Here is a 24,782-nt window from a genome sequence, read left to right as displayed (position 1 = left end):
CTGATGACAGTCCCCAGGCTGCAGGGAACAATTCATGTTAGCAGGTGTTCATCCAGGCTAGGACTTTGTGTATAGTCTTACTTGTTTTTAACTGAAAGTAATGAAACATATATTAGAAGTTTATTTTAGACTAATAAAATTTTCAAATGAAATGTGGAATAATTGTGGAAGGGGTCAGCTTTTAATTCATATGCAGAGTGTCCTTGTTCAGTACATGGCTTCTTTTGTGCTGGGGGTGGGGTGGGAGCTGTCTTCATTTCAGAAACTCTGGCAGGTAGTGGAGTTATAATCCTTCAGTAACGTGCTTTTCTTTATCCTGCTATTTGCTTGGTGTGGTGGCACAGTCCTTTAGTCTAGGAGGCAGAGATAGGCGCATTGCTATGCACCAGAGATAGCCTGGTCTACATAGTATGTTCCAAGGCAGCCAGAGTTAAACCCACAGAACCATTTTTTTTTAAATGCCTGATGTAGCAATCATACAAAAACTACTTCATACCTTTGTTACCTGCATTAGAATAGCTGTGGCTAGCTGTAGCCGACCTGAGTAAGAAGTGGAGTAAGGGCAGTGCGGCGGGACTTAGCTATGAGTGACGCGAGAGTAAAGAGAGAACATTAAATGCCATTGGTGTCAGGTGGTGGGGGCGGAGGACACAGAGTCCTTACTTTTGTCCTTTGTCATGTGTATTTCAAGATGAATGTGAGTCACTTAGTAAAGCAAGTCTTCTTCCCTTCAAGTCGTTGTCCCTTCTTGGATCTGCGAGCTCTCCTAGGTTTAGAAGGCAAGATTCTGGTTGCTGTTCCCTAATAGACGTGATTACTCAGAAGCTGCAGAGGTGGGCATTTGTGAAAATAGCTTCATTTACTTATCTATGATACTGTAGTCATCAGCTAATAGAAAGTTCGTGTCAGCCTATCTCAGAGGCTTGTGGTGAAAGATCCCACGCAGAGAGACCCTTACTCAAGTCTTGGGAAATCGCGGACCCCAGACACAGAGAGACCATTTTGGATGTAATAAGCAAAGGCGAGGTTTATTATGGAGACCTGTTACAGAGATCTCCAGGCCGACACATATCCCACGCAGGAGACAGAGGTGTCGACCCGAGAGGCTGGGAGAAAGAGTATTTAAAGGCAGAGGCTATGAGCCCAGGGGATGGGGGATGTCAAAGGGTAAGGCACCACAAGTTACAGGATTGTTTTATGGCTCCAGGAGATAAGGGGACACCAGAAGGTTTTATGGCCCCCTGGTTCCTGGAACAGAGCTACTAAATCAGGAGAAGGGTAGGGTCTTCAGGTCCTCATTATTTTTAAAAGTTTGTCAAAATTGATGAAGCATCTGTATTTGAAACACCTCTGGTTAGGCTTGGGCTGTCAGGTTTCCTGAAGTGCTCTCTGCAGGACACAATGGCTGAAAAGCACAGGTAGGGGCTTATCAGGGTCTGGAGGACATCTGGTTAAAGTATGACTCTGAGTAAGCTGGGGGGATGTCTTTGGATGGTTTATGGGTCAGTCCTCGATAGCCTGAGCTGGTTTTTGCATTCCTTTTCTTTATCTTTATGGCCTGCTACTCCTGGCGGCAGGGCTTAGCCCTGAGTTTGTGGCTTTTGGGACTTACTCTTTTAATTTTATATTTTTAAACCTTAAATTCGTATAATTTTCCTTTCAGTGGCAGTATGAGTTTCCTGCCCATGTCTGTTACATTCTCATTTTGGTCGTTTCTTCTCCGAGAGGAGATGTCTTCCCTGGTGCCTCTGCTCCATTTCCGTACCCTTCCTCCTTGGCTTATCAACATGGTCCAGGTACAGTGAGGATTCTGTTGTGTGCCTAGAACATCTCTGCCTTCATTCTGCAATTCCAGCTGCTCCTAAGAGCTCATAGCATAATTGCTCAGGGCTAATGAAGTTTGGGTTTCCTCTTCGTGCCTGGGAGGAGGCCTGGGACTGATGAGTGTACAGCTCTTTGCAGCTTAAGGAAATAAGAGTCGAGTTGTCAGAAATACTCTAACTCCCTACACGAGGCCCTGAGTGTCCAGGACTTTGATAGAACCTTTTAAAAGGCCTTAAGCATATCCTTCTGGGATACATCTGTAGTGAAGTGTGGATTTCTGAATTGTAAGATACTAATTTGGAATCGTGTATCTGGGGGGAAATGAAGAGACATTGCCTCTGAGGTTTCCATTTTTTAGTATAATGTTCAGTTTGATTACCTCATGTCCTGGTGAGACGGAGAAAGTGTATCAAGGACAGTGGAACACCTTTTAAATACCATCTTCAAAGTAACCCGTCAGTGCTTAAAGAGTATGAGGTTTTGTATGTGTGCATTATGTCCTAGAGATGGGGAAACATGACTGCTTAAACTGCACTGAGATGTTTAGGGAAGTGCACAGAGATGATGGTGGCCCACCATGTGTGCTTATAGCTAAGTATAATCCTGTGTTTGCTCATGGGCTCCAGCTTCACTCCCTTTACTTAGCCTCCTGATGGAGAACAACTACTGAACGAGAGATGAGTCTTCACCTCTCACTTTCTTACATCTTTTTAAGGGAGAATAACTTAATGAAGTAAGGCAAAACAAAATGTTTTAAAGTAAACAACTGTCTTAATTGTACCATAAAAAATTCAGTTCTTTATTCATTATTAGGACTTTGTATTTAAAGTTAGAAAATGCTGTAAAATGTTTGCGTAGGTGATGGATAAGCTACTTTATCCAGTGTATGTGTGGGGGTGGGGATGGGGGTGGGGGACTAGTTAGCAGTACAAAGGAATGAATTGTTGATGCTCATAATTTGGAAGAGTCAGAAGTTCTGGTAGGTAAAAGGTCCATTCTGACAGTTACTTTTGTATATTTCCATTATATCACATTCAAAATAACAAAGAATTAAGAACCTTTCGGAGGTTGTAGGCTGAGATAGAGACGGATCTGTTTTGGTGGTGGAGCGTTGCAGAATTTAAGTGATTATGGTGGTGTTACTGGAGACTCTATGTATTAAAATTTTAACAACTGTACAGCAGTGGTCCTCAACCTTCATAACACTGTGACCCTTTCATACAGGGCTTCATGGTGTAGTGACCCCTCATGGTCACCTCATGGTGTAGTGCTACTTCATAATTATAATTTTGCTACTGTTACAAATCGTAATGTAAATATCCGGGAGGCAGGACATCTGATATGACTCCCAAAGTGGTCAAGACCCACAGGTTGAGAACTGCTGCTATACGCCAGAAGAAATATGTGGGTAGAAGGAAAGTTAAACCCATAAAATTAAAGTTTGACCACTTAAAAATGACTGGCAATCTCTCATAGGCCTGGTGAGAAGTCTGGCTAAACAGTCTTTCATATACATTTGAGCAAGTGTCATAGTTAATGCACCAGCTTTACCCTAGATTTTTATTTGTTTTTATATATGTCTATTGAGGAAAACTTACATTTAATAGAGTTACTTTTTAAAAATTAGCCATTGCTAAGATCATTTCTAGCACACCCAATTGGTAGCTCTTACTCCAAAAGGACAGTTCCCTCTGTCCCCTTACGGACAGCCCTCTTACAGCCCTCACCCCCTGTGAGCTTGTGATCTGCCTCCTGGGTGCCAGTGTTGCCCTTTAATTTGTAATGTGCCTTCAGCATAATAGTTGTGAGGTTCTTTTTTTTCCTGCTGCTGAATGGCATTGCGTTGTTTGAGGTACCACCATTGTGAGTCTGTTTACAGTTGATAGACACTTGAATTATTTCCAGTTTAATGTCATTAAGAGTAGAATCGCTGTTAACCTATGGTTTTCAACCTATGTGTCCTGAACCCTTTGGAGAGTTCTAAGACCATCAGAAAACACAGATATTTACATTACAACTCACAACAGTAGCAAAATTACTTTATGAAGCAGCAATGAAAATAATTTCATGGTCAGGATCACCACAAGATGAGGAACTGTATAAGAGTTGCAGCATTAGGAAGAGAACCACTGATCAGAGCATCCATGTATGGGCCTCTTTATGAATGTGTGCTTTTCTTTCTCTTGGGTAAAGGCGTGAGAGTTGGGTCAGTTGGCTCCATAGTGTTTGTTGGCTTGTTTGTTGGTGGTTTTAACTTGGTTAGTTAGTTTCATTCTCCCCAGAAAAGCACATTTCTCGTTGCTCTGAATGCTCATTGGCACTCGACTGTATAGGTGAAGCTTTAGCGGCAATTGGAATATGGAATATGCAGCTATTTCAGTTTTATAAGACCTTTATTGTGCAGTAACTAAGACACAGAAGCGTTAGAGATACAGCAGTGTTCCCTTCACCACTGACCTTTATTTATTTAGCATGGCACGGGCTTAACAGTGAGAAAGAAGGTCAGTATTGTATGGTTGATGGAATTGGATAGTGTCTGGGTCTTGACATTTCTCCCCACTGTCTGTCTTCTTCCTATTTCAGACGCTGTAATGCTTTCAGTTGCCTCTCTTGTCCATTGGATTTTATTTATTATTGTTGTACCTTTGTGCTTGATGTGTAAGTGTGTCATCCAGATGTCAGACATCTTTGGGAGGTCAGCCCTCTCCTGCTGTCGTGGTATCTGATAGGGAGTCCAGTTCCGGTGGAAGGCTTGTGTAGCACTTGCTTTCACCTGCTGACCCTCTTATAGGCTTGCCGTGTGTTTAACCTGAAGTCCTTGTAGTTGCCTATGTAAGTCTGTGTGTGCACAAGCCTTTATGCATGTTCTGTTCCACTCAGGACAGCTGTCCAAAATGCACGAGTCAATGGATTTTATTATTCAGAGTTTTACCAAACCGCAGTCTGTTTTAGAACACACTGAGCTACCTTGGTACGACAATGAAATACCAGTTAGCACTACATGTCTGACTTCATTGTTATATCATACATTTTACTAATTCTGTAGGAAGTGTTAAAATTTAGATGCTGGAGTCTTTTTTTTCTTCTTTTTTCTTTTGTTTTTTGAGACATGGCTTCCCTGTGTGGTTCTGGATGATCTTGAATTATAGTGCACTGTGCCAGCCTCTCCAGTGCTGGAATCATGGGTGTAGGTCATGACCCCTCCTTGGCCTTCCAACTCTGTGTTTTGTTTTCTATTTTCAAAACTGCTTTGGCAGTCCAGCTTCTTACTTTACTATTAGTCAGTTTTACTCCCCAAAATGGTGTAATTCTCTTTAGAATTGTACTGGCCTCACAGGTAACTTTGGTATGGGCAACATCTTAGCATTACTGAACCTTCTGATGCACTCGTGTATACTTTCTATCCACTAGTGCTTTTGGTTAAGTATTTTATACTTTTGTAAATCATGTTCTGTACATATTTTGCCAATTGTATAACTAAATTTTTCATGTTCTGATGCTATTACGATGACATTTTGACAGTTGTCTTTTTCCTGGGTATTGTGTGTGTGTGTTCAGCATGCTCCCGTGTGTCGATGAGCAGTTGTTATTGGGAGTTTTCCATATTTACTCCACATTGTCACTGAGGCAGGGTCTCCCAGTGTGGCTAGTAGAGGTAGCCAGCTCTCTCCAGAGCCTTTTGTTTCTACAACTTGTGAGTGCTAAAACTGCAGCCAGGTCCCACTGCCTACCCAGCATTTTCCTGTGTTCCAAGGTCTGAGCTCGAGGCCCCCCAGCTGCTGCCTGCTTGGCAAGTGCCATAGTCCCTGAGCCACCTGCCCAGCCCTTTTCCCTTTCAGTGGCATGTTTGTGTGAAGAGCGAGTGTGGGTGTGATATTTACAAACGTGTATATTGTGTGCCTGGATTCTATGGAACTCCCTCCTCCTCAGCCTCCTTGCCTGCCTGAGGTCGGGTGTGCGTGCGTGCGTGCGTGTATGCGTGCGTGCTTACAGACATGGGTCAGAGGACAGTTGTGGGAGTTGATTTCTTGTTACAGTGTCGGTCCTGGGTATTGAACTGATGCTTTACTTGCTTCCCCCATTTCTATTGTCTACTTTTTAAAAAAGATGTGTGTGTGAGTGAGTGAGTGTGTGGTGAGTGAGTGAGTGAGTCTGTGTGTGTGTGTGAGTGTGTGTTAGTGTGTGAGTGTGTGTATGTGTGTGTGAGTCTGTGTTAGTGTGTGAGTGAGTGTGTGTGTGTGAGTGTGTGTATGTGTGTGAGTGTGTGTGTGTTAGTGTGTGTGAGTGTGTGAATGAGTATGTGTGTGTGTGTGTGTGTGTGTGTGTATGTGTGTGTGTGTATCTCATCCATGCCCATGGGGGTTAGAAGGGGGCTTGAAACTGAAGGTACAGGTGCTTGTGAGCTGCCACTTTGGGTACTAGGATCCAAACTAGATCGGATGTTCTGATAGAGTGGTCCAAGTTTTTAGCTTCTTAGTCATCTCCCCGTCTCCTCCCTTTCTCTCTTTCTCTTCTCTCTCCCTCCCTCCTTCCCCCTGCCCTCCTCTCTCTCTTCCCCCTTCCTTGTCTGTCTTGTCTTGTCTTGTCTTTCTTGTCTTTCAGTCAGCCAACAATCTGGCTGTCTGAACTCACTAATGTAGACCAGGCTGGCCTCAAACTCACAGAGATCCACCTGCCTCTGCCTCCCAAGTACTGGGTTAAAAGGAATGCACCACCACATCTGGCCTTCCTCTCTTCTTCTTTAGATGTGTGTATGTAAGAGAGTATGTGGGCATGCACATGTCATGGTGCACATGCAGAGGTCAGAGAATAACTCTTGTCTACCTTTCTGAGGTGGATTTACTGTGTAGCTAGCTATGCAAATACCAGGATAGCTGGCTTCCACAGGCTTCTGAACTTCCTGGCAATTTTCCTGTATTTTGCTGTAGGAGAGCTAGGATGACAGATAGGAGCCACCACCGCAGCCACATCTGTTTCTTTATGGGTGTGTTCTAGCAATTAGACTCAGGTTGTCAGGCCTGCGTGACAGTCACCTTTTTAACCAATAGACACATCTTGTTGGCCCCCTTTTCTAATTACTATTCTTTCGTACTGATGTTTATCTTTGGAGCTCATCCATTTTCTAAGCTCAAGAAGTCCTAAGAATAAGATGCTGTAAACTGTCATAAATGGAGCTTTGTTTTCCTTTGTGTGCTCACATGTCGTCTGTATGGTGTCTTAAACTTGCCACACATTCAAACTACATCCTTGAGTGTAATGACTTCCTGATAAGGAGGAGTCAGATCTGTTTTTCTGTGCACTGATGTTTGCCTGCGTGAATGTCTGTGCAATGGTGCCAGATGCTTTGGAATTGGCGTTACTGACAGTTGTGAGTTGCCATGTGGGTGCTGGGAATTGAACTTGGCTCTTCTGACAGAGCAGCGAGTGGTCTTAACCTCTGAGCCATCTCTCCAGCCACTGTTTATGCACTTTTAAAATTTGGATTCTTTATAGGTGTGTCTCTGAGACTAGTGGTTCGACCCAGTTTTCACATGCTAGACAAATACTCTGCCAGCCGAGCTAGGTATTAGATATTGAATAGACACAGCAAGTCTATTGCTAGGTAAGAACTGCACACTGCCTACTGGCTCGTTAGTGAGTTTTGAGTGGTTTTCCTGGTCGTTTGTGTTTGATGCTTTAGTCCCCCATGGCTTCCATAAACAGCTCAGGCGGCTTCAGTCTTATCTTCAGATCTCTCCATAGCATCCCCTTCAGTGACATTGTGATAGGCTTTCCCCTTAGTGAGTCCAGTGACCAGAGAAAAAGTAGCTCACATCTTCTGTGAATCAGCCCCAGAAGTCTTGGATCAGCCCCTGTAGTGTCCCACGTTGACATGCGTTGACAAGGAGACTATAGTAAGGAAGAGACTTGCGTTCCACATTTTGAGGAAGACTTGCTAAAGACTTTCTGGATCATTTTAACACTTCATATAAACATGCTTTTTTGTTAGTTATTTTTAGGAGAGCTGATGGTTTGGGATTAATTTTACTCTGACTTGAGTTTCACTGTTCTATACGATTCTGATTTCTGAATGGACAGGGGTTATTTATGTCAATATGGCCTTGATTGAATGTCAGCGATTTCTGTGTCCTTAATGTATGTCCTAGTTTTGGGTTGATCTTGCAGTCTCTCTGTAGTTCTTAGTGATGGCTTCAGAGTTGCAGCCACCATCCAGCCGTCGCAGGCCTTGTCTTGTTTTTCCTGCGGATTTAAAAATGTATCGTTTAAGAGTAATTATGGAAATGTGTTTATTGAAGTAAATGGGTTATTCTTTCCTCTCAGCTGACTTGAATAGGATGCACAGACAGAATATAGACGCCTACCATAACCCAGACGCAAGAGCGTATGAAGATAAAAGGGCTGTTGTGTCTATAGACCAAAATTTAGCCACTTCAAATGCTGAGAACCTAGAAGATTCTGCAAGTAAAAACTCAGGTTTTTAATCACATTCTATATTTAAAAAAACTAATCTCTAATGCTGTTCAGTAACGTTTTATTTCTGTTCCTTGATAACATTCTTACTGAGACTTTGGTTACATTAGGAAGTGTACTGTATTTTCTTGAGAGGCTGCTTCCAACATGGCGGGTTTCCTCCCACTCTGTAGGTTCCAACATGGCGGGTTTCCTCCCACTCTAGTTTGCTCTGCACGTGTAGCTGCTGTCAGCACTTTTCTTTTGATTCTTGAGAGGCTTTTCTTTGCACATATACACAGCACTGACTGCATCAGCAAGAAAGTATTTGGTCTGGTATCATAAATTATACAAGAAATCAATTTTTGTTTAAGTGATCACTTGCCCTCCACATTGTACAGAAAAAGAATACCTAGACATTTCGTGTCAGGTCACATCTGTATGGGGGAGTGAAGCTGACGTCCATTAGCAGGTCCTTAAAGTTGCTGTGAGCTGACGTTACTCAGTATCTTACCACATGTGTGAGTGTATTCTATACATTTAAAGTCAAAGCAAAGCAGAGAGAATGTACATCTTGCACTCTGTATTGGCGCTGATCAAAGACTTTACCATATAATTCTGCTTTTGCTCATTTGCAGTTTTATTATTGTTTTCAGTCTGCTTCTACATTTTCCTAGAAGTTCTGATTATAGAAAAAAAATTTGATTATAGGAAAGCTCTTTTGAAACATTCCTGACTGATCATGCAGTCTAGTTTTATAGCTCACATGACTTACTGGCAACCCTTGTGGGGGCTGCAGCGGTGACCTACTGGTCCCTTCAGACTAGCACTTTGGGGACAGTGGTCTGCCAGTTGTGTAGGCAGCCCTGCCCACTGCTCTCACTTTCTGGAAGGACGGTTCCACTGGGGGTCCACAGCAGACTTTTACTGTTTGCTTCTAGCTTCAATTTTTGGAACTCTAAAATTGGAACCTTTGATTTTGATACAGTTATGAATTCTTCATCTGACATAGTCTAGTGCACAGCAGGAAGAACAAATACTTTCCGTGTGAATCGCGCTGTTTACACTGCTTTTCTTGTTTGCCGCTCTGAGATCCCTGGGCTGTGACTCTGTCTCTGCACACAGTAGTGTTGGCTGTTCTCAGGAGGACCAGCATGTCCTCTTTCGTGGGCATTTGCTTACGGCACAGACTCTGGGAAATAAACAATACCATGACCCCTTCCTAAGAGAGTAAGCCTGACTGAGCGTGCCTGCAAGTTTGACCTGTGTAGTTTCCCTGTAGCAGGCCAGGTTTTTCTCTGGTGGGTGCTAATGATAACTTTAAAAATATCATGAAATGTCAGTATCCTCATTTTATATGAATGGAAATTTTCTAGACTTTCTCTAACCATTAACAAATATTAACAAACTAAATTTTGTCAATATAAGAAGCTATCCAGAGCCACCTAGTTTGTGCTATGTCATATATATGTGTATGAGTACTGAGAGGCCAAACCTACTCCATCTTGGGACTGGACTCCATCTGAAAAGAAGCTTGGGAACCTGACCTGCAGCAGAACCCAAGCTGCACCCACGTACTAGGAAGGACCCCACGGCTTGTCCTTGGCCAGAGTCACTCCCTAGGTTCCTGCTAGCAACAGTCAATCAAAGATTGTCTCAGATGTACTCTCAGACCGATTGTGATTGTTCATGGCCTTGCTTCAGAGCACCTACCTGTGGGCTAACAGTAGTCACACAACTAGATGCTTGCCAGGCTGCACCTTCCTCACTTGCTCGCCATTTTCTATAAAGCCTTGTCCTGCTAAGACCACGAAGCTGTACCCTCCCAGATGGTGGTGTGGCCCAAACTCGAGCGTAAATAAAGAGACCCTCCTACGAGCACATTGGAATCGGCTCCTTGGTGGGCTTTTGGTGTTCACAAACACTCCCTCCCACAACATGTATGTGTATGAATGTGTACACATATGTGTGCATGTGTACATGGGCTGCTTAATATTTTTAAAAGACTTTGGGAAATTTGAATATATTTCAAGGTTTTCCTAATTTATGTTTTTAAGCTTCATCGTCATTTGATGTTTTGTCTTAATTTGGCTTTCTTTTTTCTTTTGTTATTTTTAGACACAGTGTCTTGCACTATGTAGTCCTCGTTGGTCGGGACTCACTATGTCACCTGGCTAGTCTTAAACTCATAGAGCCTACCAGCTTCTGCCTCCCTAGTGCTAGGAGTGAAGGTGAAAAGCTGAGACAGGGTCTTACTCTGAGCCAGGGACGCAGGTGTCTACTGCCCTCCCTGGCTCATGCTGTTAGGGATTTTTCTTTTACTTTATGGCTCCTATGTGAACTGCTGTGAAATCCAGTACTAGTTTGCCTTCAGTTATTTTTTGTGGTTACTATGGTATCTAGTTACATCTCTATTTTCTAATAGTATTAGTTCCCTATAGTGGTTTAGTTGTCACAAAAATTCAAAATTTGAGGGAAATTAAGGTAAAAGACAGCACTGAGCATTGTACTCTGAGCTTTCTCAGTGCCCGATTAAGAGAACATTCATGGGCTCAGTTTACATTTCGTAGAACAGCTTTCTAGGGGAAAAAGTTCTCAAGATTTTCAAGTCTTGATGCGACTCAGTCAACTAAACATTAGTGAATTTAAATACAAAGGCAGTGCAGAGATGGCCTGCTAAATACTGTCCTACATGGGGTGACAAGCCGAGGATAGATATGTTAAGTTGATAGGAGTGAGAGTGAATCAGCAGCTGGACGCGCTAAAACATGTAAGTCCAGCCCTTAGGAGGTTGAGGCAGGAGGATTGCTGCAGACTTAAGGCTAGCCTAGTCTACATAGTGATTTCACACCAGCCATGGATACATTTCATAGCAAGACCCTGTTTCAACAAACTAAACCAACCAACCAATCAGACAACAAAAGCAGTAAATCAATAATTTAAGGATCATATAAACATTTATGTGAGATCGAAATTGTCATCAGTTTTTTTCTTTCTGCATTCAAAGAGATTTCTAGGGAATGATTGTTTTTCAAATAACTTGTGAAACAATGTCTTCCCTTTGAGACTATATAGTGCTATTTATAAGGAACACACATGACAGCAAACTATTGCCACATGTATATCCCTTTAAAAGTACTCTGTGCGTGGCAGATAGACCCAAGGCTGTGTGCATGCCACTAAAGCACTAACTTTAGCAGCTTTAAGAGTAAATCCTATTATAGTTAGACTAACTTCAATTTTAGGAACGTTTTCTTTTCCTCTTCTGCCTTCAGCTCTGAGTCCAGGGCCTTCAGTGCTCAGCAGCTGCCGTGCCACTGAGCTGCCTCTCCAGCCTCAGGGTGTCCTAAGCAGAGGGTGTTCATGTGCACTCCCATCGTGAACAATGTGATGAGCTCTGATGGCTGTTCAGGCTGTTACTGTCTGACACTGCCCTGCAGGCCCTCCAACCCTCCCTCACTCTAGTCTGACTGTTTGCTCTCTCTTGCGGCCTCCATGACCCTCACACTCTTACCTCACCTCAGGATTCTCTATGTAATACTTCTTTTCATATGTGGGTTTATTAGCAGATCGTTCCTTTCCTAACTGTATTTTTTGCAAACTGTCTTTTAAAGGTCCTTTACAAACACAAGGCTCTCCTTTTGCCCGGGGAAATACATTCGGCGAGCCACTCAGCGAGCTTCAAATTAAACAGCAAGAATTATACAAGAATTTTCTTCGTTTTCAGGTGAAAGCCTTGTTTGGTTATGATTTCAACTCTTAATGAATATAATAAACTAAACTTGCAAGAATTTTATTCACTGTGCACTAATTTCTAAAATGCTACGCAGTTAACCAAAGTGTCTAGTTTATATCAGGTACAGGCAATGCTAAAATCACATTGTTCAGTCATATAGAATCTTTTCTAAACTTCACTGAATGTCAAGTTTTCTGAAATCCACTTCAGGATCTAGGATGAGTCTGTCTATGTGCTTGTTAGGGAAGAAGCCCTGCCTCCCCCACAGATGTGCTATCCTTGGCTCAGTGCAGACATAACAAACAGAAGTTACGTTTCAGCTGAGTTCCTTTTAGCACTCTGACTAAGCAGGAGGGTTGAGAAGTCAAAGCCAGTCAGGGTCTCAGGAAACAAAACGTTTACATATAATATAATGCATTTTTCAGTTAAATGCCTCTTTCTGTATTAGGCAGGTCGCATTTAAAGTAGTGAGATATTCAGACTGTTCCCAAAGGAGGCACTAAAGCATGTAGTGTTTATTAAGCAACAAGCTTGGGGAATCCACAGTATTGACTTCACGCTGAGCAGAATAGAGTCCAGATGACTGTGATGTCTGCTCATAAGGGACTGGAGTTTCTCTCTCCCCCTGCTTCTCTCTACACCTACACATGTACGTCTCAGGGTGGCCTGAAAACATCTATCCTTTGGTTTACATTCTTTTACTGGAGGACTGGATAGCCCAGAAGCATGGTGTCTTATCAGAGCAGTGAGTGTCTGTACGGAAATGATTCACAGAGAATGTGACAGATAGCAGAGTCCCCCAGATGTCAGGCACTCAGGTCAGCAGGTTGAGTGTGGGGCAGAATCAGCTGTTGAACTTGACGGAGCTGTAGTGGTTCTGTTACCATGACAACAGCAACTCAAAATGTAAGTTGTTCTCTAAGTTAATTTAACACATCTACCATCGGGTAAGGTAAAACCCCCAGTTGTTAGTTTTTAAGCCACTTTATTGTTCACAGAATACTTGTGTGGAATGTTGTTACGTGTAATTCTCTAGAGACAGACAGCATCTCTGTTTTAGGACCTGCAGCTGACGCACAGATGGAGATTCTTACGTATGAAGCCTGTCTTTGGGTGGTGCAGCCTCATCTGTGGCAAAGCCACTACCAGAGGAGGTTTCGGCCGTCACTTTGATCCCTCAGCACTCCTTGTAAATCCTCAGTGCATTTATGAGTAGAGAACTCTGTTTTGTGTTTTTGGGGATGGGAGATTGAGACAGGGTTTCTCTGTATAACAGGCTGTCCTCCCTACCCCACACCCCAGCTCCTCTGGTTTTCATGGAACTCACTCTGTCTCCTGGGTTCTGGGGTTAAAGGCATGTGCCACCACTGTCTGGCTGATTATATTACTCTACAATGGTGATTTTTCAGTTTTTTTCTTGGTGGTCACAAACTCCTTTTTTTCTTCTGTCACAAATCACAGAATTCTAAACAGCTAAATGGTATTTATTGTTACTGTCAGTGATACCTTACAGAAACATCTAAAGCCTAAGAATTTAAATAAATGTTTTAAAATGTGCAAATTTGCTCATAAGGCCGAGGAAAGAAGCTTTAGTCCAGGATGTGCACAAATAAGAGTTGACTTAATGCATCAGAAGCCGTGCTGCTATTCAGATTGAGGAACTAACACTTGTGAGTGAATTTTAATAATTCAACAGAAAAAATTAATTAAAAATTCAAATATCTCATAAAGTACTTTTGTGTTATATAGTTTGAAAACTGACCTAGAAGATAATTTTCTTCTTTTTAAAAAGTCTTAGCATTTCTGTTGGCCCTAGGCTGTGTCTAGTAGATGTATGGTCTGCTGATGCCGTACGCTGGCAGCTGCCCTCTGTAATGTGGTTGTTGCTCCTTCCCATGGAGGAAGGAGAAGATGGCCCGGGGTCGAGCCTAAGACTGTGCTGCAGCGACGGTCCTGACTCTGGAGTGGAGCACTTCTGGGTGTCTGCACTTTGTTGATACTGAATATCATCAGGCTGTGCAGTTGGCCTCAGGGGAGACTGTGGTTGGTGACTCATAGTTCACGTAGGAAGATTCACGTTCTCATTATGCAGAACATGGTCAACATGCAACCTTAAACCTGCAGGAAGTTCAGATTGCATACAAATACCTTCTATAGGAAAAATGTAATTCAACATGACACAGTCTCACAACGAACTCCTTGCTCCTCTCCCTCTTACAAGCTTCCTAGATGATCCATCCCTGCATCAGCATGGCTGCCTAAGCAGACCTGAACTAGGACAGCACCAGTAGACATTGGCACAGAAGGGCAAACTATCAAGGGCCCTCAACCTTAGACAGAGTTACAGGCAGCTAAGGAATGTGGAGAGCAGGAGAAATTCTCTTCCTCGGGGAAGATAAGAGCCTGCCAGCTGCTCAGCCCTGAAATCGTACACATACAAGCAGCGTTCTGTGGACTGAGTGCGCTGTGTGTGTACATATATGGAATATATATCATGAATTTGAGAGAATGAGGGGTGGGAGGGAGGAAAGAGAAAATGGTATAATTTCATTTTAATTAATATTTTAACAAAAGATCTATAAATAATGTTAACTATAGTCTGTAAAGATAGCCTTAAGCTAATCATAAGTATCCAATAGCAGAAGAACTTGGTGGTGCACAGCTGTAATTGTATCACTTGAAAGGCTAAGGCAGGAGGATCACCCTAAGTTTGAGGCCATCCTGGGATTTCAAGGGTAACCTCAGAGTGAAACTTTGTTTCGGAACACTAGAAGATGAATAGTTTTAATTTTTTTTTTAAAGTAACCCAATTCTACCATTTTCCTGCTTGGTCCATAAAGGGCATTCATTATGTCCTGTTTCTTAGGGCTTGCTCCTGTCCATATGTCTGCTCTAGAACATTCTCTCACTGTGTTCTTGGCCCTCAGAGGATTATTGAGAGAAGTGTAATTCTGGCAGCTCTGGTCTGGGAGGGAGCAGGCCTGTGTGTGCTGAGCACAGGCCTGCTCCTGAGCTGCTCCCCAGCGCTGGGGATTCCAGTCCCTCTTTACCCGCCAGCGGGGAGAAAAGTACTGTGAGGAAATGACTCTGGTAAAGAGGCTAACACGTTCAGTTAACTCCTGGGTGGGAATTCTCTTCCTGGTCAAGCGCATTGACGTGCATTGGGAATCACTGTAGAATAATCCAACCGTAGAGACGTCCTCAGCACCCTAGGTGCAGGCAGAACTAATGTGCTCCTCACATCTCCTCACTAATCCTGGGGACACTTCGGAGAGTGCATTAATAACTCACTAGGTGAGAAAAGTGAGCTCAAGTCTATTCCCCAAGTTCACACAGTTTGTATTAGGAGATGAGTTTGACTGGCAGCTTCTAACAGTATCCTGTGTCCTTCCACGTAATAAATTCAGGACACCCAAAAATGGAGAACTTGCGAATAGAAGGCATCCAAGAAAAAGTGACACTGTGACTTGTCAGTAGGTGAGCAGGATAATCACTGAGCCCGCTTCTTTAGATTGAGGAGAAGAGACAAAGAGAAGAAGCGGAGCGGGAGAAGCTGAGAGTTGCTGAAGAGAAGGAAGAAAAGCGGCTTGCAGAGCAGAGGGCAAGAATTCAGCAAGAGTACGAGGAGGAGCAGGAGCGGAGGAGGGAGAAGGAAGAGGAGGTGTGTCTGACTCTCTCCAGCCGGGGAGGCTTGTGCTGACTCGGAAAGGTGCCCGGGAGCTTGTGCTCAACGCTGTCTTGAGATCCATGTTTAAAGTGCCCCGTTGTTTCTGCACTATGTAGTATTTTATTTAAGAGACAAATTGTTTTTAACTCTAGGCTGATAAAAGATGTCTACTGTTTTATTAAATAGACAGTATCTTCATTTTGTAGAACACCATATCTTTTATATAATCAATTTTACTTTTAGACAAAGTAACATACTTTTAAATGTACTGCAAATGCATGCAAGAAGTGTGTCTTTTTTAAATTTTAAAGCAAAGGCTGAAAAATGAAGAACTTATTCGGTTAGCTGAAGAGAGGCGAAAAGAAGCAGAAAGAAAGAAGAAGGAAGAGGAGGAAAAGCATAACTTGCAGCTTCAGCATTACTACGAGAGAGAGAATGTTATCGGAGATGAAGCAAAGGTATGTCTTGGACGGAGGCACCAGGCCTGGGGCTCGGGCCTGCAGAGTCGGGAGCGGTTAGACAAGGGAAGAAAGGGGGTCTTGAACTGAGTATGGACACTACTGACTGCCATTCGTGAGGTGGCCACAGTTGGAATTTTTTATCCTATTTAGTGGCCACTTTCAGTCTTGTTACTGTGGTCCTATGTTTGACTGCTGCCTAAGATCTAGTGTAGACCAGAACCACACGGACTGTGGGACTCACAGGAGCTCGCCAGAGTGACTGACTGGCTAGCACACCAGTAGAAATATTGACCTTGAATTTTAGTTACCTAGTGACTCATCTTTTACTGTATTATATTGTAAATTAAATGTAATTCACCAAAAAGACTGCTTTTAGAGCCACTGTTTTTGGTGCACAGGGTTGGTCTGAGGAGCTGAGTATGTGAATCGTGAGTTACAATTATTAGACAGGACTTCCTTCTGCAGAGGCCTAATGCGATCTTATACACTTGGAAGAGTTGGACTGTTTTATAAAGAGTATTTTATTAAAAGCAAAAGAAATCTGAGCTTCTTAAATGGTTGTGATTATTGAGAGAGAGAGAGAGAGAGAGAGAGAGAGAGAGTATGTGTGTGTGTGTGTGTGTGTGTGTGTGTGTACATATATATGTACAGAAAGCTTTTTTTTTTCCAGTACTTGAGACAGCCTTCTCCTGTAGTTCCTGCTCTTCAGAACAAAACTGCAAGCAAAATCCAAAGACCTCCTTCAGTCGACACCATCATAAGTTCCTTCATTCATGTATTTACTTTTTTCCCAGAGTTAATCTTGAGTTTTGGGATAGTACTTTATGAGGTTTCTGTAGTTTCCATGTTGCTAGAATTGTGACTGATAGCACTTGGCGCCCTAAAGCTTAATTCTTAAGGAACACACAGTCTGTTAAAGCAAATGGCGTTGATTGTCACAACTCCTTAAGAATGCCCGTTTGTTGCTCTTGTCATTGTTGTCATGTGTTTGTCTTGAGTCGGGGTCTTATTCTGTATCCTTGGCTGTCCTGGAATTTGTTCCATAGACTCAGCTGGCCTCCAGCCCACGGACATCTGCTCCACTCTGCCTCCCACATGCTGGGATTAAAGTTCTTCACCACCTTGCCTGACTAGGAGTCTTCTTGGGAAAGTCTGTGTTAACTAGCTGTAGTTAGTTAGTTATACTTGTGCATTCCCTTATGTTTAGACCGATCTACAGATGTAAAAGGAAGCTAGGAAGGGCGGACTGACGTATCTGCGAACTCAAAAGGTGGGGCAAGCCGTGTAAGAGCGTCCTGTGGCTTGGTTTGGCCTGGCCTGCGGTGTCGTGTGCAGAGGCAGCTAGGAGTGCAGATGCTGTTGTGTTGTGTGGGGAGAGTTGTGCACTTTGGCCTTCCTTCCTCCGTGGGCTTGCGGATTGCAGAGATGTGCACTACCACACGAAGCATAGCAGCGTGCTAGGACTGGACATTTCTCGAATTCTCCTTCTGACAGTCTGGTTCATGTGCTCTGTAGTTGAAAATAGATGGGGATTCTTGCGATGTTCAAGGAGTGTGGCCTGGGCACTTGAGCTTGAGTAAAGTTCTCCTGGGCAGGGCAGACAAAACACAGGACAAGGTGCTCTGTCGTAAGTCCTGACGTGAGGTTAAGGGCTTGGTGGTAAGAGGTCAGGGGTACTTTTCGGGTTTCTGGTGATGGTTATACAGAGTTGGAGTTCGAGAATTGAGCTGTGGCTGAGGAAGGCATTTTGGACTAGGTTTGTAGCGTGGGAAGCGGTTAATATTGGTGCTAAGTGAATTAGTGTGGTTCTGCAGGGTCCGTGTAGAGGAGTGAAAAGGGCTGAGGATAGAAGTTGGAGGAAATTAACAGTGTTTGAATAGCAGAGGGGAGCTACAGGCAGTGTCAGCCGTGCTAGTTGTTACTCACCGAGGAAATTCAGGGCGCAATTGCTCACTGAATATGTGACTTGGGAATCCTTGAAAGGACCAGTATCAGCACAAGACACCCCAAGACCAAGTTCTTATCATAAAGGAGATTAATTTTCTCAGAGGGACAAAGAGCAGGAAATAGGAGACAGGAGATAGAGATTGAGGAAGAGGAAGAGGGGAAGGAGACAAGGGAAGAAGACAAAGGACTGCCTCAGGATAGAAGCGTCAGGGGTGGTCCATAGGCCAGTAGCGGTTTATAAAGGTAAAATGGGAACCTGTGTTAGGATGAGGCATTCGATTGTAATTGGGCGTGCTAATGAGGTGAGCCAAAGGGGGCCTTGGTGGTCAGCCTCAGGAGGAGAAATGGCTGAAGAGTGGAATAGATCTTGGTGGCTAGCTTTAGGATATAATCAGTGGTTTTCAGCCAGGCTGAGGGAATAGGGGAGCTGTGCATGCCGTGCTCGGGTGGCTAGAGTCCTTTTTGTCACTTTATTTGGTACGGGCACTCCCACAGAACAGTGGGGGCAGAGGCTGACACTGACTGTGATCAGGGCGTGAATGAGGATACAGAAGTGGACCCCAGAAGCAGCCTTTATTATTCTTTTCTCAAGGGGACAGTGAGTGCTCCTAACCGCTGAGCCGTCTCCAGCCCTGTGAAGCCTGCGTGGGAGGGAGAGGCTGACGGGCAGCTGATGGTGAAGGAGGGGCGGCCTGGTGCCTGGGCTGAGAGGAGCGGACTCACTTAGGAGCCTAGAAGAGGCTATAAGAAATGAGAGGAGCAGGAGACAGGCACAGGCACAGCGCACTCACATAGTGGTTAGCAGTAGCCAGACGCAAGGAGCCGTCCCTGTGGTTTACAGTGGAGAGGTTGGCTTTTATCCTGAGGGATAGGGAAGAAACGCTGATGGTGTCTGTCTTGTTGCCCACAGGAAAGCTCCATGTCCCGGGCACAGTCTCCTCCGGTCCCTGCGAGGAAGAACCAACTCCGTGCAGAAGGTAGAGGACTTCTGTAGGTGCGAGGCTATTTGCAGTAACCAGAGCATTAGAAAGCTGCAGAAATGACGGCAAAGGTGCTGTGCCCTACCCCACACCGTGCACAAGTGGCAGTGGGCTCTCTGCACACAGTCCGTCGGTAGCTTTTCACCAGTTCACTTGCATTCCTATTGCTGTGTTCTTACCCTGTGTGATTTGTGCAGCCACCAGGACAGTCAGCCTTCAGAGTGCAAGCCACTCCTGTGTTAGGCCCTTCACAGTAGCCCTCTGTAGACCCAGCAGCATCTCCCTCACTCAGAGTGTGGATTAACAGTGTGCGTTAGGATGTGTATGTATGTAAAGACACATCAGCACCGTTCATAAACATTCTCCGAGCATTTTAGCTTTATGAAAAGCCAGGTTGTGTTTGGTAATTAATCTTTCGTTCTTTTTTTTTTTTAACTTCTCCATGGGAATTTGTAGAGGAGAAAAAAAATGTAATTATGGAGTTATCAGAAATGAGGAAGCAGCTCCGAAGTGAGGAGAGGCGTTTGCAGGGTCGGCTGCTGCACCTGGAAAGCGACGACGACGACATCCCTATCAGGTGCTTCTGCACTGTCTCCCGGAATTGGACTGGTTAATCTCAGAGCCTCCTGTTTCCTCCTGTGTCCTCTAGAAATCATACGTAGAAATGTAGTTCCGTGAGGGAACCAGTGACGGTAGTGGAAAACTCTAAGATGAGGACGCGATGGCGCGGACCAGTGCTTTGTTGGACACTCATCTCCTAGCAAAACAGAGATGGTGTTTTTGCCAGAGCCCAACTTCTCCAGAGCAGGGCTCTTGCACTGCACCTTAGCCCCAGCAAGAGCAAAGGCAGCATGGTTAACTAGAACCATGTCCACATAACCGATCTGATTGGACCATAGATGTGTGTCGTAGAGACATTGGCTCTTACTTCTCATTTCATAGAAGAGCCTCACAGAAGAATCATCTCACTGCATCACCAGGCTCTCTGTGAGCAAGTCAGGAACACATGGATGGTACAGACCACATGCAAACGAGATCGAATAACCCAAGTCTAAAAAGTCAATTTATTTATCTATTAGAATTAATGGGAACTAGAGAGGGACCCAAATGGAAAAGACTCTTTGAAATTGCTCTTGGTGATTATTTCAAAGAGTCTTTGTAGATTTTTATTGCCATGCAAAAAGCAGAGCTCTCGTCTTAAAGGGAATAAAGACCATTTATTCTAGAGGCATTTCTGAGTGACCATGGCCTGGGAGAACATTTCGGTTGCCCTGACAAAAAGGTTTTATGAACTTTTTCTAGTCTGACAAAAGAGAAAGTCCTACTTAAGCGCAGATTTAAAGGGCATTGTCTGTGCATCAGGGTGGGGAAGCTTCTCCAGAGGCTGATGCTATCTGATGGCACTTTTATTACTCACTGCCACAAGACTTCAACACACAGCAGGTATGGGAATGGCTTTCCAGAGGCCAGAGCTTAGGCCAAGAGAGGTAACTAGCCTCCGGACCTGCAGCATCCCAGTCTGTCTGCACACTGTAAGGCTGGTGAGCCAGGCATAGCCTCTGCAGACACAGGGTTCCCTCAGGTGCGTTTGTTCACAGTCTGATGCCGGTTCTTTTCAGACGTTTTCCTTTAAACTATCATTCTAGATGCATGATACAGATCCATGCCGGCCTTGACAGGGCCATGCTGTGACCCTTCTAAAAGTGCCCTGAGACAAAAGGAAACCCCATGAGAGGACCCTGGGTGTTCTAATTGCTTATGACTGTAGCTTAGATTACATTTTTTTTTTTTTTAAAGGAGGAGGGATGCTAGGTTTAGGGGCACACACTTTTAGTCTCAGCACTGGGAGGCAGAGGCAGGCAGATTTCTTATGAATTCAAGACCAGCTTGGTCTACACAGTGAGTTCCAGGCCAGCCAGAAACTCATAGACCCTATCTCACCGAGAGAGGGAGGATTTGGGGGATGGAGAGAGGGGAAATAGGGGAAAGGGGGAGGTGAGAGTGGGAGGGAGAAGGAAGGGGAGGACAGAGGAGCAGGGGGTGGTCTCCACAGTATGGAAAGAAGCACTGATTGGTATTTGTTTTTATTTTCAGAGCTAGAATTTCCATTCTCTGTCCATTTTCTTTGGGGGAAGTGGCAACGGTCAACTATTAGCAGAAAGCTCCATTCCAAAGCTACCTAGAACATTCCCTGGGTCCCAACAGAACTGAACAGTGCTTAATTTAATAGGAAGTTGTTGGGAACTTTTTATAAAGTCGTGCACAGTTAGTTTACTAGTACACCAGTAACAGCATGTTGTGAGTCTAATTTCTACTTTGGGCTGAGAGAAAGGTAAGATTCATGGACACCTAATTTCCGTTATGTCTGGTGCATGGTAACTTCACATTTCTTATAATTCTCTTGCTCACAACATGATGAAACTGGATAGATTTTTATAGTGACATTAAAGTCATTTCTAAAAAGTAGTATGCCTGATCTTTGTGGTTCTTTTGTAGCTCAAGGTGACATCAAATTAATCAGCTGAGGCTGGCCTTGAGCTCATGCATGCTGTGATAGGTGACACCATGGCCCTTATGACGTCTCTTGTATTTCGCATAGGTGATTGACAGCAGGGCAGGGCAGGGCAGGGCAGGGCAGTTAGAATATATGTAGTAACTGTGGTCAAATACACCGAGTTGCTTTTACAGAGAGTTGAATGTCAACTCATTTTCCATCATACAGCACATTAATCATGATTTGTCCTTTATAGGAAAAGAGAGAGGAACCCCATGGATATATTTGATATGGCTAGACATCGGGTACAGGCTCCTGTCAGAAGACCATCGCCTAAGGGCCTAGATGCTACTACGTTTCAGAATATTCACGACTTTAACGAGCTGAGAGAGAGGGGTGAGAATAAATTTAGGATTGCTCTAGGTGACGTCTTGGGGAGCAGGGAAGCTGCAAGCAGCCTTGTAAGTGCTGTTTCTGTGAAGCCTTTCATTAAAGAACGTCAGTTTTGTGTTCTTTAATTTCATGGCTTTGTAATGTCTTTTGACTGAGGCCATGATTTGACATTACGGTTGTTACTTCATTTTGTTTTCACTGAGGGTGGTCACACTCAGGGTCTTGTGAAGTGCTGTCCACTGAGCTCTGTCCCCATCACAGCACAGTGAGTGTCCACTGCTCCCTGCCTTCTCCATCACAGCTGCACCTCAGCGGCACACAGTGGCAGAACTGACTCACGAGTGCCGTGCTGTGGTCTCTCGGAGCTCTGGCTTTGCAGTAGGGCTCATTTCGATGGGCATTCTGTCAAGCTGTATGGAAGTGTGATTACATATTCTCACCAGTGTAGGGGCATACGGAAAAGCTTTCCTTTTACCATTTACCTTTTGCAGAGGGCTGTAGTCCATAGAGTTGGAATCACTCTACATCCAGCCTTCTCAGATTGGTGCCTGCCACTTAGCAACACGCACTCAACTCTCCCCAGCACCTCTTCTTGGCTCCTTTCCCCCATATTTTTTCTGAGACAGAATTATACACAGGAGTCCATACTGGCCTAGAACTCATTGGGTAGCCCAAGTGACCTTGAACAAGTAGCAATCACCTAGAACTACAGACAAAAGTCTGATTTAATTTCTTTTATTGATTATGCCGTAGCTAGTCTGTTCATGTAGAACATGTTGGATGCTGACTTCCATATTTCAGTTATAAGCGTGTGTGTACAGATTTTTTTCTCTGAAATCTCAGTTGAAAACAAGTCTTAACTTAGTTACGTAATTTTTGCTCCAGATTCAGATACTCGGGTGGATCTGAGATTAATGTACCCAGATCCTCCACGAGATCATCACACGTTGGAGATTCAGCAGCAGGCCCTACTCCGAGAGCAGCAGAAGAGGCTCAACAGAATGAAGATGCGGCGAGATGCGGGAGGTAGGTGCAAGCCGGCTGCTTCGGGGCAGTTGTGGCCTCTTCTTCAGCCCCTAAGTTGTGCTTGTGTTTGTGTGTCTGTTTAAAAAGATTTATTTGTGAGATGTATGTGTGTGTGTGTGTAACTGATGTTAGAGGTAGATGTGAGCCTCTAGGAACCAAATTCCTGTCCTCTAAGATCAGTGAGTCATCCAGTCAGTCAGCTCTCCAGCCTTTTCCCCCATGAATTTATTCCTGATCATTGGATCACCCTCCTCCCCCTTTCTGCCAGCCCCCCTCCCAGAACTCCCTCCCTCATTCCCTCCTCACCTCTGAGAAGGGGAGCAGGGCTAGGTACCAAACCCTCCCCACCCCCAGCTCATCATCATCACTGCAGGACTAGGCTCAGCCTCTCCCACTGAGGCCAGACAAGGCTGCCCAGTTATGGGAACATGATCAAGCAAGAATCAGGGACAGTCCCTGCTCATTTTTTGGGGGGACCTGCATGAAGGCAGATTGCATGTCTGCTACATATGTGCAGGGGGACCTAGTCCCCCCCATGTATATGTTCTTTGGTTGGTGGTTCAGTCTCTGGGAGCCCACAGTTGACTCTGTGGGTCTGCTTGCGGAGTCCCTGTCCCCTCAGGATTCCTCAGCATCTCCCTCACTCTTCCACTCTCGCCTTGGATTAATCTCAGGCCATTGCGCTGGCAGCGCCATGCTCATGCGACTCTTGCCGTATAGTTTTGGAAAGGAACAGGTTCCACAGAGGGCTCTGATTAGCCCTGTAGAGTCATGTATCCATGCTGGGGAGTTAAGCTATTCCTTAGTGCTGAAGGGTTGGGTACTTTGATTATGCCGGATGGCTTCCACCCCAAGAACTACCAACAGAGGGCAGGGGTGCTCATTTGATCCTGGAGCACATTTCTTCTTCTGTGTTATGCGTGTGTGTTGCGTAATCAGATTTTGGGGTATGTTTGTGTATAATTATCTGGTCATGTCAATCTAATGTAATGCTGCCAGCATGACTGTGAGGCACAGAGACTGACCTACACTAACAGGACGTGATATGGTGGGCAGTAACTAGGCTGCTGCTCTCAAGGGGCTGCTGATACTGTGTAAGTCAGGTCAAATAACCAGTGTCTAAGCCTACAGGAGCATGTAACTTGCAGGTACACAGTGTGACTGGGGCCTACACGTAGGGTGGAGTTACCTCAGCTTCCATGGGCCTTACTGAGCCCCAGGTGAGCGCTGTGACCACGCCTGGATCCCACTTGCGTTGCCAGCCTCAGGCCGCTGTGTGTGGGAGGATGACCTGTTACTTACAGGGAAGCCGAGGCCCTGTCTTGGCTGCTGTGGCTTTCTGCATGCGAGGAGGTGTCTGACCTCAGAGGTGTGATAGGACTAAGTGATGTGACACTTTAGGTGAGCTCGTAGATCAAGGCTTGGATATACACTTGTGTAGGAGACATCTTCCCTCAAGGATCTCATCAGTTTAGTCAGAGCAAGACTGATAGTCTGCGGATGGGCGCTGGTACTTCTTTCTCACTAGGAGCAAACCCTGAGGGGGCCATTATGGTTTAACCATGGAAGAAAGTCTGAAGGACAGAATGTGGAGCTCCTTTGCTCCCAGAGGGCTGTGTCTTTGGAGGCTGCAGAGAGGACTGGGATACCTGACCTCTGCCCCTGCCTTTGCCCTCCTCCAGTTGAACATACTCAGTACATTGTTAACTCCACCGAGTGGCTTTGTGCAGAGACGACGGGAGCAAGATAACGGTTTAAGATAAAAAAGTCTGTGTTAATTTTTTTAAAGATATCAAAGTTCACA

The 24,782-nt window shown here is 44.6% G+C and overlaps 1 protein-coding gene across 50 annotated transcripts in view; it reads left to right on the top strand.

The window, feature by feature from the left end:
- The window catches only part of Cspp1 (centrosome and spindle pole associated protein 1), a 114,948-nt gene that overhangs the window by 82,315 nt on the left and 7,851 nt on the right, over positions 1 to 24,782 (top strand). For 27 of the 50 annotated variants that reach the window (XR_015619787.1, XR_015619781.1, XR_015619786.1 and 24 more), the window contains 9 exons: positions 8,146 to 8,298; positions 11,889 to 12,001; positions 15,522 to 15,671; positions 15,989 to 16,135; positions 16,809 to 16,913; positions 18,996 to 19,062; positions 19,522 to 19,642; positions 21,816 to 21,955; positions 22,838 to 22,978. Coding sequence is in view for 42 of the 50 variants with exons in the window: in NM_001191864.2 (NP_001178793.2) it covers positions 8,146 to 8,298; positions 11,889 to 12,001; positions 15,522 to 15,671; positions 15,989 to 16,135; positions 16,809 to 16,913; positions 18,996 to 19,062; positions 19,522 to 19,642; positions 21,816 to 21,955; positions 22,838 to 22,978 (1,137 nt within the window). In the remaining 8 variants the exon portion in view is untranslated. The remainder of the gene's footprint in view (positions 1 to 8,145; positions 8,299 to 11,888; positions 12,002 to 15,521; positions 15,672 to 15,988; positions 16,136 to 16,808; positions 16,914 to 18,995; positions 19,063 to 19,521; positions 19,643 to 21,815; positions 21,956 to 22,837; positions 22,979 to 24,782) is intronic. The other 23 variants (XM_087549601.1, XM_087549629.1, XM_087549598.1 and 20 more) reach the window with 2 other exon arrangements.

This window comes from Rattus norvegicus, chromosome 5 (genome assembly GCF_021556685.1).
Source record: "Rattus norvegicus strain SHRSP/BbbUtx chromosome 5, alternate assembly SHRSP_T2T, whole genome shotgun sequence".
NCBI lineage: Eukaryota > Metazoa > Chordata > Mammalia > Rodentia > Muridae > Rattus > Rattus norvegicus.
This window is presented reverse-complemented; position numbering and strand designations above follow the sequence as displayed.